Source organism: Pleurodeles waltl, chromosome 9 (genome assembly GCF_031143425.1).
Source record: "Pleurodeles waltl isolate 20211129_DDA chromosome 9, aPleWal1.hap1.20221129, whole genome shotgun sequence".
Lineage (NCBI taxonomy): Eukaryota > Metazoa > Chordata > Amphibia > Caudata > Salamandridae > Pleurodeles > Pleurodeles waltl.
The window spans coordinates 230,743,996-230,764,545 of NC_090448.1; the positions used below are offsets into that span (position 1 = coordinate 230,743,996).

The 20,550-nt window shown below is 45.5% G+C and overlaps 1 protein-coding gene across 2 annotated transcripts in view; it reads left to right on the forward strand.

Moving 5' to 3' along the window:
- LOC138259112 (WAP four-disulfide core domain protein 2-like) overlaps positions 1–20,550 on the forward strand; it is an 86,568-nt gene that overhangs the window by 37,180 nt on the left and 28,838 nt on the right. Inside the window, exon 1 of one of the 2 annotated variants that reach the window (XM_069206607.1) lies at positions 6,243–6,410. The exons of the other annotated variant lie outside the window; for it this stretch is intronic. Within the exon in view, the coding sequence (XP_069062708.1) occupies positions 6,326–6,410 (85 nt within the window). The 5' untranslated portion in view covers positions 6,243–6,325. Of the gene's footprint in view, positions 1–6,242; positions 6,411–20,550 lie in introns of those variants that run through there. 2 annotated transcript variants of the gene reach the window in all.

Genomic DNA, 20,550 nt, shown 5'->3' on the forward strand with positions numbered 1-20,550 from the left:
GCCTAGATGAATACACGTAACCACCTATGGCTCTAAACTGTGCACTTGAATTGAGCCTTGAGGAAGTCGCCAGGAGTATTTTCTCCTATGACGAAACATGTGTTGGCTGTTCTTGCTGGTTTTCTATCTCATTAAAGGACGAACCTGAAAAAGGCTTTTCTTGCTGGTTTTTTATCTCATTAAAGGACGAACCTGACACCTTAAGGACTCAATTGGATTTTCTGCCGACTGGCGCATCTATTCAGACTTGATCATTGAACTGTTGATATAGCACTTAGAAATTACAGATTTTGTCTATTAACTCACGTGTGCCTTGACCTCTGTTAAGCCTATAAAGATAAATCACAAGGAGTCTATTGACTTATCCAAAAAGTGCAAACTGTTGTTTATGATATATTCAGATGTTCAAAAAACATTGTCAAAATAAATAAAATAAGGCCCAAGTGGGCGTACTCTAAACTGCTTAAAGAAAACAAAAATAAGAAATTCCTTATGTGTAGTGCCACGGCTCTCGGTCACAGAATCTAAATCCAACTAACAAACACAATAGATTTACGTGAGATCATTTGTCAATGTAATAATATTTTGAGGGGAACAATGCCACTGAACCTCTGTACTACAATACATTATCTCTAAAATATATGCATAATATTCCTGGTGACTGTTATTTATCCGTATGTTGTATCCTCAATATAAATTAACTCTGTTATTGTTCAATGTTTCAGTACTACTGCATTTATGTTTTTAAACAATCATTCTTATGTTGGTCTTCCAGAGTTCCAACCTGCAACATAATGTTTCTTATGTGATATAGGGAGTGGCTTTGTGCGAGTCTGTGTATTATCAAAATATTTTCATCAAGTATTAGCATAGATAGAGTTGCAGGCTACACTTATTTTTTAAAGAAGCATGGCTCTTAGTGGCTTTGGATTTTTAGAACAGGGTCTTATGTGATTCTGTATATGATAATGAGTCACTTTCATACATGTCTTTAAAATAGACCATTATACTGTAACTCGTGAAAAGTAATTAGGATCTGATTATTAACTGAATTAGGCCTTTAATTATAGTTTGGTGGATGACATACTCTGTCACAAACATATTGGATATCCCTTCCTTTGTGTTAAAAGTGCATTATAATCTAAGGGACTTGTAATACTGCAGGTGGAATATCTACCAGGTTCTGATGGAGTGCCAAGCTCTAAATAAGGCCCAAGTTTGAGCTGGTTTCCAGTGGTTGTTTATACTTATTTCACAGCACTAGGAGTTTACTCAAATTGAGAATGTGCTTTCTATAAAGGGATGGCCCTAACAGCGTTGTTCTCATGTTTATGGATATTTGTGCTTTACAATGGACACCGCCCTAATTTCCAAAAGGAGCCACCAAGGAAGCTGAAATGCACTTATGGAAATGGTATGACTATTCTACACTTGCTTGTTTTGTAACAAAGAGCATCACTTTTTGTCAGAGTCACCAGATCCTCAGGGTCTGTGCACGTTCCCAACATTTCCACCACACGACAGCTCCAATACTCTGATTAGATTTATCACAGAGTCTAAGAGAGTCCAAGTGGGGAAAAGGGGATTAGGACGGGAACAGCTGGGAAGGAGACCTGTAGGAAGCAAAAGGTTAAAACACAACATCAAAATTACATCTCATTAATTCAGTACCATGCTACAACTCTAAGCTTCGTCTTTTCCAAAAAACATGAACAACCCTAGAATAGTCCTAAAACTGACTAGGCTTTAGATGACCGAATACCAGAGGAGGAAACAGGAAAAGTTAAATAGGACTTTCAGATTCGAGTACTTTCTTTAGCATGAGAATCAGGAAACACTCTGAGCAATTTCTAAACAACCATATGAATCTCCTTTTAAGAATACATATCAGGAACACACAGCATTACATCTAGAATTCTGGTATTGTTGTGTTCATCTAAAAAAAAACATTGGGAAGTGAATTGCGCACATTGCAGATTTTTATATGAGTATTAAACACCATAAAGGATTGTGCACCATGAAATCACACAACGTAGATTCAAGGAATAAATCACGCAACGTGTCAACTTGAAATGCTACCAAGAAAATGTCTTAGAATAGTAGCGCACAGTAATTTACATTATTTATACACGAGGAAAGAATTGCGCGTCTTGCCGATTCAAATGCCACCATACAAATATCAAGAAATGGTAGCGCACAATGAACAACATGAAAAGCACTCAGGGAAATATTTGTGCATCTTGTCGATTCAAATGCCACCATGCAAATGCCAAGAAATGGTAGCGCACAACGAATAACATGAAAAAACACTCAAGGAAAGAATCGCGCGTGTTGCCGATTCAAATGCCACCATGTAAATGCCAGAAAATGGTAGCGCACAATGAACAGCATGAATTACACACGAGAAGTGAATCGCGCGTTTCGCAGATTCGAATGCCACCATGTAAATGTCAAGAAAAGGTAGCGCGCAATGAACAACAAAGTTAAATGCTCATGAAACGAGTTGCACGTCTTGCCAACTCGTAAAACATCATGTATATGTCAAGAAATATCAGCGCGCAATGAACAACCATGTAATAACGAAGTCAAATCTTTATGGAATAAATTGCGCGTCCTCCCTATTTGCAAACCACCATACAAATGTCAAAAAATGGCAGCGCACAAGTAATCTGTTATTCATTTAAGAATTAAAATCAAGAATATGAAAATTTCTCTAATCGCGCAAAAATCCTGCACGGCCGGAAGGCGGAGTTGGAAAATGACGCACAGCCCGATTTGCATAAAAAAATAACGCCTGGGTCAGGGCAGGCGTTAAAATGGGGCAAACACACCGGTACTTAAGGAAAACACACAGAAGCAACAGCAGAGCTCCAAAAGGAAGACATGGAGGTGCTTTTCATCCAGCATGCATGCAGACGCAGAGCACAGGACCAACAACAGCAGCTTCTACAACACCAGCAGGGACCCCAAAGGCAACGCAGAAGGCAGGAGAGGATATTCCGCACCAGGACAACCCTTCTGGGACTCCGCCAACAAGACATCATCCAGAGGTACAGGCTCAACTGGCAAGCCATTCAGCAGCTGCTGCGCAACATTGAGCCACAGTTGGCAATGTCCAAACACCGTCTTACCACCTGGAAACAGTGATCACCAATGAGAGATGAGTGCAGAAGACTGGAAAATCCAAATAGGCCGCCGGGACAGGAGCTCAGGAAGAAGCTGCTGCTCTGCACCGGGACCTCTGAATAGTGAGCACTGGGATTTGGGCTGACTCTCTTTTATAGAGTCTTGGCCCCGCCTAGAACCACGCCCAGCCATGTTGCAGGGAAAGTCTCTGAAAGGCCCTGGAAAGGGACCACACCCTGCCACACCCTAACTCACTCTGAATGTCTGCAGCAATACATTGCAAATGTACAGTATTTATAAGCACCTTAAAAATGAATCTTTTGGATGGAATTCTGCAATGCAAAACGTTAAACAATAACATATCATCACAATGCATAAATTACATTATCTTGCGAGTGTTGGGTTTTTGCATTCTAGAAGGGCTGGTCATCCAGATCAGTATATGTACCATGTATTTAGCTGTTTGTGCGTCTGTTTCTTGGTCTGCAGGGCTGGATTTTACTGTTTTCCTGATATTATGACAAGCAGAGCCTGCAGCACACTCAAAGCCATGCAGTCTTTCATACTTTGCAAAACACGTATAGAGTGTTTCTTTATAAGTTCATAACGTGAACTAGGCAGGTGGTTTGAAGATTTACCAATGAGAGGTAAAATGATGAATGGTGTATTTGTGCAGAAAGGTCTAAGGCAGCAAGGGCCGGGTATATGTAGGTTTGGGATTGCGATTTCTTAGTAGCGAATCTTAGAGATTCACTATTAAAAAAATCGCAAACTGGGATGTATAACAGTGAGTCTAACACTATTTGTGATTCCCAGTGGGGAAGCAAATGAGCTACCTCATCAATATTCATGAGGTAGGTCACAATTTGCCACCCCATGAGGAATGGCCGCACTGACAGGGATGGCTGCCTGCTGGGGACAGCAGACCACCGTGTCTGTGACTGCTTTTTAAATAAGCAACACAAAAGGATGATGTACGGAGCCCTGAACAATGCAAACACTCACCCCCAGTCACAGATCTGGGTTTAATCCATCGTTCTTTTGCTCACCATGCCCCCCCAGTTTGGGGTGCTTGTTTCTGGTTCAGGGAGGACCTGGCCTGGCACTTTGGGCTGGACTGTTCCTATGGGGAACAGAGTCAAGACTGATTTGCCTAGGGTTGGGTCAAAACTGGAATGGCATGGCAAGCAAAAAAACTGATGGATTAAACCCAGATCTGTGACTGGGGTGAATGTTTGATTTGCTCTGCATTCCGTCCATCATCTGTTGTTTTTGCATTTGCTTTTTAAATAAAGCAGTTTTTTGTTTGGAAATGCAGCCCATTTTCCAAAAGTTTTCTTTTCATTGTTTAAGAGTAGGCAGTGGTCCGTGGGACTACTACCTGCACTGAAAAATATTTTCGCTTCCATTCACAAAGGGGAAGGTTCCTGTGGGAACCCCAGTGCTTAATTTGTTCTTGTTGTTTCCGGTGCTGAGCACCGGCACTTATTTTTGAGGGCCAGGGCTTAGTCTGCTGCCTCAAGCATTTGCTGAGAGCAAATGACACATATGGGAAAGACGGAGAAAGGCAAAAACTAAAAAGAATCACAAAGGGAGAAAGCAGAAAGCTGCAAGAGTGAGCTGAAGCGCTTGGAGTGGCTTTTAACGGATTAAAGAGGCCCAAGATGGCTTCAGGATTACGCTGCCTCTGTATTCCGTGCTCACACATTTAACTGCAGCAGCCGCGTATTTCAGAAGAGAGCTCTGAGCACCGACACTTTTCTATCTACAAATTAAGCACTGGGGAACCCCTTCCCGTTTGCGAATGGGTTACCACCAACTTGAAGTTGGTGGTAACTGCAATTGTTTTGCAACCGCATTCACAGATGCAAAACAATCTTACATTCCCCAGCGACTTGCTATAAGAAAGGGAAGTCCTTGGCACGCCCCTTCCTAAAAGGGGCTCACAAACGTATTTTGCGCAACAGACACACAAAGTAGGATTGTTACATGGGGAAAAGCCTTTTCCTGATCGCAAATGGCCCAAAGGCTTTCATACATCTGGCCCCAAACGGGTGCCACACACACGGCCCTTCTCCTTCTCGTAGTAAATCTCGCATTGGGTGAAAAAGGAGTTTGCGCAGAAAGGTGACGAGCACTTGCAGGACGCATAATTTGTACACAAAACTTTGCCTAACATTGATTGTGCGAGGCTGGTTTGGGTCGAGTCGGGTAATTTGGCATATTTGATGGCTTCGGCACAAAGAACGCCTGGTGTTTCAGCAACGTCAGCCTGTTGGAAATGACCGTGTTTCCCCGCCGGCCAGTCTGTTTGGAACAGTGCATTTGATTTCAAGGCCGGCTTTAGGGCGGTGCGACCGGTGCTGACCTGGAGAAGGGGGGGGGGCGCTATATTTAACAATAACTTAAGAAACCTGCGATTTAAAAGCGCCTGCTGAAAAGTTCCTTGTGCGTCCATCCTCCAGGGGGCATTAACATGTCAAGACACCTCTTGTGATTGATGTTCCTCCAGAGAGAGAGAGAGAGCAATTTTGTCCAGTCAGTGGCAGTTTTGACTCGCCAAAAAGTAGTGCAGAGGGTTAATGAAACTATGTTTCATGCGGATACCTGGGTGGCTTAGTAAAGTCAGCCTTCATCAGCGCCTTAAAACAAATGAAATGTACGTGAGAGAGGGGCAGGGAGATATATGGGGCACTTTTGCTGGTGGTATTGGGGGAATACGAGGAATTGGTCATGGAGGGGGGGCTCCAAAAAAAGATTGCTGCACCGGGCGCCAGCGCCGCTAAGGCCGACCCTGTTTGATTCACATCGGTTATTTCACAAAATATTAAAGCCTGAGGCGTGCTTTGCAAACAGCACTTCCAGGAAGTAAAACCTGCACGCGTGTGGTTAAAGTATCTTACCTGTAATGATAACAAAGACTGGACCGGTGAACATAAAACAAACAGAGGCAGTAATCCAGCAGGTTGCTGCTGGACAAACTCTGAAATGCAATATCCTGGTTCACCCGAGGGTTGGCCGAGGCACCTGCAATAGTAGCCGATTGTGAAACAGAGCCAAGACTGAGGAGGGGGTTGGACAGACTGCCAGGGAACTAGCCCCTCCTTCCGGCCTCGCCCTACCTACGGAGTGGTTTTAAAATCTCAACCGGGGCCAGTGCGGGGACACTCGCCCGTACCAGCACAAATATAATAACAATATGGAGATGGCGGGCAATATCTTAATGGTGGTCGGGCTCTTTCTGGGGACCTACCCTGGGGAGACGAGGGCAACATTCGAAGCAGGTATGTGGGGACGGCCGACTTGCTCCTGGCAATTTGGGAAGGAGGGAATCAGAGAGAGTGCGACAGCGGCAGGTCTGTGTATAGGGTGTAGGGTGAGGGGCAGAGACACAGATGTGTGTGCGAGCGACACATGGTGTGGTGCGGTGGGGTTGAAGCGTGACTGGGGTCCGTGATATCTGGTGCGCTGATGACTGTTTAGGCATGGTCTCTGGTACGTTTGTGTTTAAGCATGATATATGGTATTGGTCTGTATGCAGGGATTGTGAGGTGTGGTTTGTGTGCGCAAGTATGGTCTGTTGTGTGTGTATTTGTATGTACACGCATACCATTAGGTTTGGTGGGCCACTCTGCGTGGTCATGGGTCAGGTATGCTTCGCGAGTGTTAACATAATGTGTGGCATGGTGGCTTTGTGAGGTGTGATTGGTATGTTTAAGCGTGATCTGTGCTGCTTGTGTGAGGGTCATAGCTGAGCAGGTGGGGCTGTCTATGCATTAGTGCAAGGGTTGCTGACGTGTGCAATTGTGGTCTGTGGTGTGTGTGGGATCGTGAGAGAGTAAGACCGAGCGAGTGCTCTGTAATGTGGTGTGCATGTGAGTACTGCTGCGGCATCAGGAGCGCACTTTCTCTGCAGAGGGATTTCCTGGCCGTGTATACTGGGACACGTGCAGAATGCACCTTTCTATAGCAGGGTTCAGGTCTTTAAATGGGGCGGCCCCCTGCGAGCAGATATTGAGACGGGTCCCTGTTGGATCTTATATTGATGCCCCTAACTTTACAGAACAAATGATCGATTTCTGAAAAACGGCTGTAAAATGAAACATGTCAGTGATCTAGTTTTAGTTTACAATTCACGTTTTACTTCATCTAGAATTCGCTGAGTGGCTGCTCAGGTTGGTGTGTTTGCCATTTTTTTATACGCAGTATATTACTCTTTTATGCGCTATACTTTGATCTGAATTCCTTCTAGCTGTTTGAGTGAGTTCAGTTTCAGGGTAGGTGTTTATAATGGGCCACGACTGAGACCTCTGGAGTTGAGCCTCAGGACAGTGCATGTTTCACTCAGTGCCTTTCAGTGGGTCACAAAGATGTTCAGAACACATGATCATCGAACCCTTTGTGTCTGCAGCAATAGTTATGTGTCTGTTGAAAATGCCACTGCATACGAAATTGTGCGGTACACAGCTGCGAATATATGAACAAGGAGGAATAAGACATACAAGACAGAGGGTTTGTTGTGCGTGGGGGAACGGTGGAAGAAGAAGAAAAGACAGAAAAAGGAGGGTGGGTGGAAGCAAGGGCGTAGATACCCCAACAATCAAGCAGGGCGGGAGGGGGGCTTTGTTAGATATAGTATTTTTCAAACTAAACAATATTTTGGAAGGCCGTCAAAACAGATAAGAGAGTGTGTGTTTTTCTCTGTGTATATAAAAATCCCAGGTAAAATTTAAAAGAGGCCACACCATACCTGACAGAAAGCAATTGTAACCACCCATTTACAACAGAAGACATTTTACGTGGGTGTGCACCCCAGCACTCCCCCTGAAGCTTCGCACCTGGGTGGAAGCGGAGCAATTAAGGACTGGGGGAAGGGGAAATTTAAACAGGACAGAGATGTAGTGGTGCGAGGCCCGGAGAAGAAGACAGTGTCTGACTTTGGAACAAGTTGGCGAAACAACTGGAGTGTGCGAAATTTACATAATTTGGTTTTGCATAATTACGAAAAATTAATGCAAATGTGTAAAGCAAATTCATTATCTTTTTTTGCTATATTTTAGATCCAAATGCATCCTTATGTCAATTTTTGGCATGGGGATGCACTTAAACGGGAGCAACCATATACAACACCCTATCATGTTCTGTTGTTCTTGTGTATGTTGCTGTGAATCGGCATTTACGTTCGATTTTTAACGCGAATGGCGCATAATTACGCGACTTTCCGTAATTTTGGCAGCTTTTGCACAGTAAATCCAACGTAAAATTTCTAAACGTTGAAAATTCACAGGCCTAGAAAGAACGACAAAGGAGCCGGGCGTAATGGAAAAAAGGTGCACAGAAAGGGGGGCAGATGCAGGTGGTGGACCAGAAGGAATGTACTTGCACCAGAACAGGAAGGACGGCATTCTGACTTCGGTGCTCAGAACTCGCTGCAGTGCCATCAGAAGGCTGCCAGATTTTAACCAGATGCAGGGAGACTCCCACTGCACAGGCAGTATTGTTAAAAATAGATATGTTCTTTTCCGAAAACCACCGCGGGGAAAATAATTCGAAGTTAGAGGGCAGAATAACTTGTGACGGCGACGGTCTGAAAGGGAACGAGAAAAAGTCACCAGCACATAGGGGGAGTCTTTAGCAGGGATATAAGCAGGTATTTAATTAATACCGAAACAAAAGCTAGGGCAGTCAATGAGAAAGAGTAAAGAGGCCGAAAGATTAATACGTAATGCCAGTTAAAGGAACAGTAAAGAACAGATACAAACCGAGTAACAGCCAGTGGGAATTACAACAAACTAAGGCACATTGGGAAAATAATTGAGGCAAGACTGGTTGATTTATTGCTATGTTACATTTGTATAGCGCTTTATACTGTGAGGAGTCCCAGAGGCTCTGAAGTTATTTGCCTCTGTAAACCTAGAGCAACCACTATTTTAATAGTTTTCAGAATTATCATGCAGGGTTGTGAGATAGATGTTCAGAATAAAGGTTTTACAGCGACATTATAGTGTTGGCCCCTTATCCAAACTCTGCCTTCCAATTTACTGCTGCAAAGCAAGGAAGGGCAAAATCCAAAAATATATGAAGTAGACGGGGCTCTTGCGTCCCTACTTACTATCTGTGCACAACCGCGAAATCAGAGGCAGTACGGGCAGTGCCACGGGTACAAAGGAGCTACTACCCTAGCTACCCATGACTGGCCCCCATGACAATGAGGCATCAGGCAGTACAGCTGCAAGTGCAAAGATTCAGTTGCTGAATACTGCAGAATCATGATGCCAAATAGTCATAGTGCCCATTCAGAAAGCAGCAGGGGCGGCTTCTCCGCTAGGGCGGAGGATCATCGCCACCTGCCAGCAGCAGCAGTTGCTGTGTTTATCGTTTTCTTGAAAAGCGGCGGGTTATTGGGGGTGACGAGAACTTGAGGGGAGTGCACAGAGCACTCCCCTCAGAGCTCATGTGTGTTTGGCCAGCCGTCTTGGGCTGGCCAAACACACATGCGCAGTAGGCTGTCTCCCGGCAGTGTGTTGCAGACTGGAGAGAGCCTGCACAGGCTGCCAGCCAATCCTGACGCTGCTCTGAGCAGCATCATGATTGGCCGCAGTGCATGCTGGGAGCCTATGACTGCAGCGAGAAGGAGGAGATCAGAGCGGACGGCGCAGGAAAAAAGGTAAGTTTATTTATTAATTTTTTTGCCCCCCCTGCACTCCCTGCCATGTGCCGCCCCACCCCTCTTCCCTCCTGCGAGCCGCACCTAGAAAGCACTGCTGCCTAGTGTCACTACTGTGGCGTTTCAGCCACCTTGGTCTGTTTGAATAATCTCCCAAATAGAGCACATGTGTGCTAAGTAGAGGTGGACGAAACTCATGGAGTTTCACTCTGCAGAATTCCACGGAGTTACATGAAATCTCTGCAAATTCCGCAGAGTTAATTGAAAGGGTGGAAATTGGCATGTTGCTCCGCTTGCACAGATCTTTAGCACTGGGAGCTCGTTCCGTGCTGGAAAAATCAGCTCGAACAGCACCATGCAGTGTGCCAGAGGTAACTGCTGCTTGAGTTGATTTTGCTGCTGCTCAAGTAGATTTTCTTCTTGAGCGGCTTCATTCTCCCTGCTAGTGGTTGCAGCTGTTTCACTGAGAAAAGCTCGCCAGGTGCTCCCCATAGCACCCGAAAATTGTGCTGTGGGACACTGATTCTCTCTCACGCTTGTCAACTTACCATTGGCGAGTGAGCGTGAGAAAAAACTCCCCACATGGCGGAATTTAGCCAGAGCTCCATGTTACAAGTGGAACACGGAGTGGCTAAAATTCCGTCAACTTTGCAGGTGGAATTTAACACCCACTTCTAGTGTTAAGGCAGGCTCAAAGATACAGCTTCATGGGTGACATCCACAGACCCTTCAGTTTAATGTACACAAATTCTCCAGATTCATACAATGTTTTGAATCACTTTCTAATAATTACTAAAAATATTACAATGATTTCTGAAAATAACATTTTGCTTCAATTTAGGGGTAGTAAAAGGAGTGAAGGTATAGATTAAAAAACAAAAGTGGGTGCTGAAAATACAGCATTGTGGGCTATGAAGGACAATGGTGTAGGTTCAAAGTTAGTAGATTTGTGGTTTAAAAAGTGGGTACAGGCTCAATAAGCAGACACAGAAACAGCAGTGATGCTCAAAGTCAACCTTGACTAAGTACTTTTGCATGCTAGGAAGTTTGAATCTATGTTATACAAGGGTCTCTTGCCCTACATGACATGGGCCAGCTTGACAATTAGGAGGAATCTCACACACAAACCACATTTTGTACTTTTATTCATATGGGCCAAGCTCCTCCTTGTGGTGGAGGTACCTGAATTCATCACAGGCTTGGCTAGTTGCAGCCGAATTAGGGCAATCCACCAATGGACAAAAAATATCTGATGTCCATGGAGACACTTAAAGACACTGTTCATGATCCCATATTGACAGGGAATGTCACTGGCATGTGTAATAATGGGGCCATGATAATCTGAGAGAATAATTATGGACAAACCTGAGACCTGAAGCACCACACAATGCAGGGTAACTGAGTGGGTGGAGAGCAGAAAAAAACAATTCTGATTTTTAATGTACTACCTGACTGGAAATCCTGGAACCATCTGAAAGTGGTGTTCCATCGTCTGAAAGGATGCTGCCATAAATCGATGAGCATTGGGGCTTCTGCATTCTTTAATCTGTGTCTAGAGCGAAAAGTTAGCTGGACAGTGGCCAGATAGTCAGTCTTTCAGAAAACACTTGAACTGGCCAACGGAATAACTCCACAACCTCAGCTTTGCCAGTAAGATTTTAATATGCATAAAAATGATCTCTATCAAATGGCCATCAAGTCAGGGCATTGACATCCCAGGCAAATTTTGGAAATCTCTAGCATGTTCTTGGTGTTTCTGGCTTCTGGTGGTCACCTCTTGTATTTGGTTAGCCACCCCAACTTCTGCTGGCCAGCCTTGGCATCTGTTGACATCCCAGGCTAAAGGTGGGCATAGATGGACTAACGTGTGTACTTCCTCACATCTGAGTGCTACCTTGACATCTGGAGGCCACTTGTGCCATGATAGACAACTCTCAAAAATATGTGATTGTCAGAACCCCTTTTAGAGGGTCACGAGGCACTAAGGGGCTACTGGCCCCAACTGTGGTGGTTGAGGCATTTTACTCCTGGGGCCTGACCTACTATGGATCCTGCTCAACTGGGTCAATTAGCCCTTTTGCACTTGGCTCTCAGTGGTAGCTGTGGCCAAGCAGTAAAGGCTCCCTCAGATAGGATGTAGGTATAGGTGAGTGAACACAACTCATGACTCAAAATGAAAACAGTATGGACTATAAATCAATGTACAGCCAAATACTTGCTTTTATAAGAAAAATAAGTATTTTATTTCTAACTCTTCACATGCAAAGAGATGCAACATCGCAGTCCCCCTTGAGGTTGGGGCTCTAGTAGTTGTCAGGAAATTCATTGTCTCACTTTCCCTCATGTAATGTGTTCAGGTTTATTCCCCATTCGCGAAAGGTGGCATGGCTTGCAGCCTAATATGGCTGATACCATCTAAGAGAACTCTGCTATGCAGCGCCAGACCAGTCCATCCAACTGGAAGCAGTCTAGCCCCAGCCCCGAACAGACCACAAATTGTGGGGGAAGTGCTGTGTTCTCTTCAGGGGCCGAAAAAACAAATTGAAACACTGCTGAGGCAACGTGCAAGGCGGCTGGGCCTGTGCGCTCTGGATCCAGGCAGGGGGATTGTGCATGCCAGGTGGCCCACCTATCAAGACCCAGGGAAAATGGTCACCTACACGGAGCCCAACAAAGGCCCACGAGGACTGGGAAAGCACCGTGCCGCCTGCATTCCTTTGGTGGCAGGACACAGTATATCTGCAGATCCAGTGCTGCAGGCGGGCTGTGTGAGAGAACTTGGCCCGTGGCCTATGGCCTGGGGCAGCACCCGAAAGACATTTGGCCGACCTGTGCCTCCCACTGTAGCTCTACCTAGCGGCACTGTGATGTGAAGGGCCAAGGGCGGAGGGCCGCGCAGTGCAACTGTGCCTTGAAGACTCCTGGAGGCAGATCATGAGTGGCCCCAAGCCGGCATCAGCAACCATCCAGAAGTTTCCAGGTACGAGGGGCCTGAACCGGGGGGCACTCCCAATTACATCGGTGACCGCGAGGAGGGGGGAGTTGAGAGTTGCAAAACCATTGCCCCAGCACCCAGTGGTGAGGCCTCACCTGTAATATGCCATGTCATACTTCACCACTTGAGCTGAGCCCCTGATGCCTGGGACCGGGGAAGTGACACACCCCAGAACTTCTCTCATACCCATCCGGGCAGCACTTGCAGTGGCCTAAGTGTTAAAGGTAACTCCAGCTGCATTACGCCCTTCTGCCTCTACGCCACATGTAATCTCCTCCAATCCAGGCCCATCGTGGGGGGCCCGAGGTCAGAAGCTCCCTCTTGATAAAAGTACCTATTCTGCCTCCTTTGCTCACCACCCATTCATTGGTGTGAAACTGACAGGTTTTCTGACACTGTAAGCTCTCCACTGCTACTTCTCCGACCCCCGGCAGGCGATGACCAACGCCCTGACTATTGACCCCAAACACTCATACCCCACCATGATGGGGGGCAGGAAAGGAAGGTTCCATCAATCCAATGAAATGTATAAATATGCAATACTGACGGCTACCCCTGGGGAGACAAGGGCCACCCATCAAGATTCTACACGGGAAGTGATAATGCTGCCCCTCTCACACGCGCTCACCAAAATAATGACGGCAATACAGGGAGTCAAAGACACATTAGAAACCAAGATCAACTCTTTCGTTGTGGAACTGTCGCTGCTTCAGACTGACATAAACAAACTCAGAGACAGAGTTAGGAACTCAGAGACAGCTGTACCGGAGTTTGCAGACTCAACAGCCTATCTTCGTCAACAGGTGGACCGCCTACAAAATGATGATGACCGGATCTGCGCCAAGCTTGAAGACATAGGGCGATCATGAAGGAACAACTTATGCTTAGTTGGAGTCCCTGAAAAAGCAGAAGTCCCCAGTGTCAATTTTTTCATCAAGCACCTTATCCTAGATATCCTGAAACCTTGGGGTCTCTCCAAATTCTTTTCAGATGAACAGGCTCACAGAATACCTGGCTCACAGAACACCTGGCCAACCTCTGAAACCAGGATCTCCCCCAAAGAACAATCATAGCCCAGATTTTGAATTACAGGGATCGCGATGCCTGAAGATCACCAGCTCTACAATTCGAAAATGTGCAACAAAAGCGACGGTGCTTTGTGGAAGTCAAAAAGAAACTTTGGGCAAGAGACTTAAAATATATGATGCTCTTTCACGCCAAACTTTGTGTTATTGCCAAAATGAAAAGATGGCACTTTCTCAATCCAGAGGAGGCGTGGGACTGGTTGGAGGGCTGGCACCCTGAGTACTACAAGAACAGACACCAAAAGACCAGAGTCACCAATGACTGCAACAAAAGTCCACCCCCACAAATCGATTGATGCCCCCTGACAGCCAGCAGCGAGGAGCAGAGCACTACCAAGATATATTGGGCATTGCATCTAGGGGATGTAGGATTTTCATATGTTGTGTGTGGATCTACTATCTACTATTCTCTAACTGGAGGGCGGCACTTCAAGGAACTCTAAGGATCAAGACTGACATCAGTTCAGTTGAAAGTTACACCAAACCGTTAAAGAGGGCGACAGGCGCTATGCAAGGTGAGGGGAGGGTGGTCCAGCAATTGTAGCAGTTTCCAGCTCACAGCGATTTGGTAATCAAGTTCTCCTCAGCAGTGAGAATTCAGTCCTTTAGCTCCTTGTTGGAGTCCCACAAGGGTGTGTTGTTCTCTTCGGCACCCTCCTGGTCCACAGGATTTTTTCAGGAGAGAACCTGGTGCAGTTAGTCCCCTTGGTCACAGTCTCACTTCAGTCCTGGCCAATGGCCTGGACTCTTTGATTTAGTCTGGTAGCCCCTACCCCCATTGCAATACGGAGTTGCTGAGGTACCTTCCGGATGCAACATAGACTCCTCAGGTGCAATCGCCCGCACCACTGCAGCCCCTCCTGGTATATGGGGTTACTGCTCAGATGTTTATGAGTCCTGGCATGCTTGTCACAAACTTTCAGGGATGGTCCCTTCTGGAATACGGGGTCACTGCCACAAGGCTGTGTGGGCTCGGCCCCATTCACATAGTGCTCAATACTTGGTACAGTTTACAGCAGCCCTCTCCTGGCATACAGGGACCACCAAAACAGTCTTGCACATAGCCTATGGCTCAATCGGTGCACAGCCAAATCCTCACACTTCACACAGGGCACTGGACTTTGCACCCTCCAGTGCTCTCCTCTTCCTCACAGGACACACTGGTCTTGACAAGCAAGCAAGGGCTGGTGCTCCAGAGTAGGTGGTCTTGGTTTCCCTGGGAGACATTCAGCAGGGAGAGTAGCAGGCCTTGGGCCCCAGTGCTGATCACATACAGAAGTCTTGCAGAGCTTATCCTTCTCACACAGCCCCTCTAGGTACTTGGCAGATGACATATTTCTGGGGACTCAACCTCTCCTCCTTATAGTCCTTCTTGAGACACCAAATGTGATTTTGGGTGTGCGTCTTTGATGTTTCATGTTGGGTATTCTGCTTCTTTTGAAGTGGGCACTTCTTTTGATCTTCCTTCATGAAAGAGGTCCACCACAGCAGACTAGACTCCGAAACGTATTGTATACAACACAATTTATGGGAATCACAAGAGTTCACACCTGGATGTCAGCCACAGTGATATGTGCATTAATAGATTAAACCGGGCCCCTATCCTTATTCTTTTTACTTCTCTTATCCCATTATCCATTCCTGAGATGTGTCCAGACCCCTTCCTTGTGATCTATTATTAAATCAAAGAGCAGTCTTTGGAAATGTAAAGGGATTCTATTCCTTTTCTCTCCAGTGTGCCCTCACCCAGCTCACAGGATTGCAGCAATACACAAATGTGTCTGGGGGATTCCTTTCCTCCTCATGCCTTTACCAGACAGGCCTTGGCCTCCCAAAATGGAACTCGGTGTCCTCCATACAATGTACCATTGCAGGCACATTCACTCGGTGTACATTCAGAGTACACTTTGAGTCCAGCACCGTTACCTCTATGCATTGTACCCTTACATGTACACATTAATTTAGCACTCACACTCAATCAGTGTGCACTGTTCAGCACAGAAGATTTTCTATCTTTAGTATTTCAAAACACATGCACTTTGCCAGCACATGTGCTCACTATGTGTGCTGCACAATTCTTCACCCTACATATATTGTAGTTCACACAAGCACACATATCCCAGCACATGCTGTCCCTGTGCATGCACTGTACAGCACTACATCTCTCATGTAATGTATTCCTCTCAGGCATACATACACCTAGTACATGCACTAACCAACATCTACTGCACAGTACTGCTCCATTCTTGTACTGTACCTTTCCCAGGCACACATACAATTCACTATGCCTGTGCTATGCAGCACTCCACATCTGCCTGATGTAGGTCAGTGGTGAGGTAAGCACACAGCAGCAGAACTGTTAAAAAGGTGAGTGAGCCTGTAGACCTCACTCCAGTGACACAAGGTAAAAAGGTCCTGTTCACTACTACTGATCACTACATGGTATGCTGCAACCACCATGCGCATGCACTCCTGGTGAAGGCCTTCCACCATTATGAGGGTAGCACTTTGAGCACCCTTCTGGTCCAACAAGACCACAGTCCGTGAGACAGACCTATGTCGTGGCGCACCTTTATGATCCGTGTTCGCCTATGACAAAACAAATCTGAATTAAGGATCCAGACAACAGTACAGTTGGGCACTGAGGGCAGGGGTACATGTCCCTTACCATGAAGAGAAATTTTCCATCCCAACAATGGTCAACAATGGCATCTGATGGGACTCACCTTATATAATGTGGTTACTTCTTAAATCTGGTGGTTACCCTTGATGTGGTGAGCACCTATAGTATGATGGACATCCCTGTTATTATCTGGCCACTGACAGGACCCTTCATGGAAAAATTAGGATATTCTTATCAACTGGTGGCCATCCCTGGCTTCTGTTGGTCATCCTGGGCTAAAGTGAGTATCCCTGACATCTGCTGGGTGCCCTTGGTTTAAGGAGTCTAGCTCTAACAGCTGGTGGTCATCCCTGCCATCTGATGGTCACACCTAGCATATATTGGTCACTCCAGGCTTCATGGAAGCATGACATAAGTGAACATCTGTAGCGTAATTTGGACTCCTGATGGTCAGGCTTGACATAGGATGGCCATTCTTGATACCTGGTGGGGCATCCTGGCACTAAGCAGGTATCCCAGTAATCTAATTGTGGCCTTTGGCCTCTAATGGCTAAACCTGGAATTTAATATCTACTGTTAGCATCTAGTGTGTATCCCTTGCAGATGGTGGGCATTTTGGGCATGTGATGGTGATGCATGTCTAAGTGCCTATATCTACATGTGGCAGTAGCTTATGTGATTAATTATGAAAATCACAAGATCATATTTGTGACCAAATTAGTTAATTTATTGAAAATGTAATCCTCATATTTAGCGGCAAACTCTTAAAAAAAGTTACTAGTTTTTCTTTGGAGAAAATTGTTAATTTTAAAACTATTTGACGCAAAATGTAGGCATTTTCAGAAAACAGAATGTTTAGGTTTGCTGAAAATGTAATTTATCTACCAAACTTGAAAACATGTTATTTGAAGGTAAAATTCATGATTCATGTGACTAAAATGAGTGCATTTCCAAAACAAATCAAAGCTGATATTTAGGACATAATTAATGTTAGTACCTTCAATACAATGAAGACTTTCTGGTGTGACTGTTTATAATTCACGTGGATGCACTTCTAGCACCAGACTGATTGTTTGAATGCTTTCCCATCATTATTACACCACTGCTGCTTAAATAGTTTTGAAATTGTAATACTGGAATGACCTGAGTGATATGGATGGTCTCTGAACTTGTAAAATCTGTAATCTGAATGTTAGCTCTTCTGCCTGACACTTCCTAACGTTAGTGGTAGCTCTGCTGTCTATTGCATGAGATTGTGAAATCTAGATGCATTGAGGAACACTGCAGTGCTCGGCTAGCTGTGAGTAGACATGGAGCTCTCGCAAGTTGCCCAATGCCTCTGGGTGCTCCCAAGACCCGTCTGTGCGTGCTCTCCTTACTTGGCTGATCGGTCGACCGGATGACAACCTTCCTGGCCCCTGAGAGCTTTGCAGCGGGTATGGTGTGTTCCATCACCATTGAAAGACCCTGCACAAATGAGTCCCAGATGCGTCAGAGGTGTTCCTCGTGGTCTCTCTCCCTGGGGACTGCACGGTGGGAGGTGCCTTGCCTCAGATGAAGAAAGAGGGTCAGCACCCAACTGGGTTTAAGGCATTATCTCTGGCAGTCTCAGCTGCTCTGGCCCAACAAACTGGTCTCCTTACAGCAGATATCCCAGATCAGCAAGCAGTGTATTTTCTCTTCTGTTAGTAATGATTGGGGAAAGTTACTAAATTGTTCTGCTTCAGCTCACAACATAGTTTCGAGTAAAAATCTAGGATGGCTTGTTGCTACATTGTGTCAGTGATTTTTCTCTCTAGTTCTTCATTTGCAGCCTAGTGCAGTTAAAGGGGACTTGCTGAACCTAACACTGCATACCTGACCTTGTTTTCTGACAGTGTTTGCGTGACCCACTATGCTCATGGTGTCAGGAAAACCATCACTAGCGGAGCGGTGGCCAAGGTCACACCTAATGCCTGCTTGCATTTCTGGAGAAACCTATCCTAAGAAACCCCCAGATTCCTCTGCAGATGTGGCTCTAACAGCAACATTTGTGGCTTCTAGCTCTGTGCAGTGTACTCCTAGCTCTATTTCAAGTGAGCCACGGAGGACAGGAGCGAGCAGGCTTCCTCCTGCAGGAGTATTCGTAGACAGGAAGATCACGGGTGACGGCAGTGCTAAAACTACCTCTGTTGGTGAGCAGGATCTGGCTCATGGCCCTACTTTACAGGAATCCCTGAGGCTTTTATATTCCCTCTCGGATTCTAGGAATCTGTCTGACATGGATGAATGCGAACCTCTCCTCTCTAAGGCCCATATTTATACTTTTTTAGCGCCACATTTGCGTAATTTATTACCCAAAAACGGCACAAACGTGCAAAATACAATTGTATTTTGTAAGTTTGCGCTGTTTTTGCACCAAAAAGCGGCGCAAATGCGGAGCTAAAAAAGTATAAATATGGGCCTAAGTCTCTAAGCTCCATGGCGGAAGGTGACTGTAAGGTCTGGCAGCCTCCTAGAGCTGAAGAGAAGTCTAGCAATAGCTCAGTGATCAATAACGAAGCTGAGCCCAGGTCGGGTTTTATAACAACTACTCAACTCGGGCACCTTGTTACGGTAGCCTTCACTCAGGGGAGCATCAACCCTGAAATAGCTGCTTCAGAGAATTAACTTATCTGGGATCCTTCAGTCAACTCAGGGAGTCGGTGTTGGGGCACTTCCCTCCATCTTAACAGATTATGATCCTCCCTTCTTATCTGCCATTTACAATTTTCTTCAGCAACATAGGGAGGAGTACCAGAAGGATTCTTTAAAATTTAAAACAGCTCATCTGAAAATGCACTGGTTCTGAGGAAGCTCTCAAGGAATATGGATATCCTGCATACACTTCATGGTTACATGGAGGCAGCTCAGGCTGCCCTCCAGGCAGCTGTGGGGGAAACTAGGTCATCTACCTAGCAGCACAAATCTCAGCTGGGTACCCTCTCATCCACAGTTGAAGATCTGGAAAACAGATCCTGCAGAAATAATCTTAGTGTTCTCACTTTTACCAAGTGGTATGAGGGGGACGATCCCAGAGAGTACATTGTGCGTCTCTTCAGAGAGTCCTTTTATGCCCTTAGCGACTGTGATATGGGCAGTATTATTCAAAGGGCACATTGCTTTCCATTTTGACTGCCCAATAAAAGGAGTTCCGGCCTATTACCCTCAGCCAATCCTCATCTACATTGGTAACTTTCTACTGTGGCAGGAGGTTTTCCGGGTGGCTCACCCCGGGTCACCAATTGGAGCTTGTGTGGCTGAATTCTTTGTGCCTTCGGATTTCTGCCCTGAGGCAGCGGTCTGGAGGTGGCAGCTCCGGGGGCATATACCAGCCTTACAAAATATCGGGGCTTTAGTCTCTCTCATGGAACCTGCTACATTGTTGCGTGGCCCATGTTAGATCTCCATTTTAGATTCACATTTTAAGCTTGACATATTTCTCTAATGGTGACTTTACACATAGTTTTATACTAACATGAGAATGTGCTGCTTATGCATTTATTTTTGGTAGGTATAGTTGCCCTTTAGTCTGCGCAGCCAGTCCAGAGACATGTAATCAGTACACAATGACTTTGTGTTCCTTTTTTGTGCTCGTCAGGAGACAGCACCTCTATCACAGTACAATAGGTAGAGAGTTTTATTATATAAACAGTGTCCGTGCTACATAGTGGAGATGAGCACTTCACGCTAGATGATCATGGAACCACTGTGACTGAGGTGCAGCCCTGCTGACTCCAACCTCCATCCTGCAAAGGAAGATAACCTGTACACTGAGACCGGCTTCCTAACACGTATGACCAAGGTATGTGAGTTAGACTATCCTAACAGATCTGGCAGAAGGGTTCTCCTGCTGTGCTGCCTTTAGTATAGTTACAGATAGGAATCAGATAATATTAGTAACAATTAACATAGTTTATTTATTTTGTTTACCACTCTAACAATGCTGATTACTGTAATGTCATCTTTCTAATAATTGTAGCTTCTGTTTTATATGCAAGATTACAATCATTTCAATAAGTTTTTAGAAACTGCA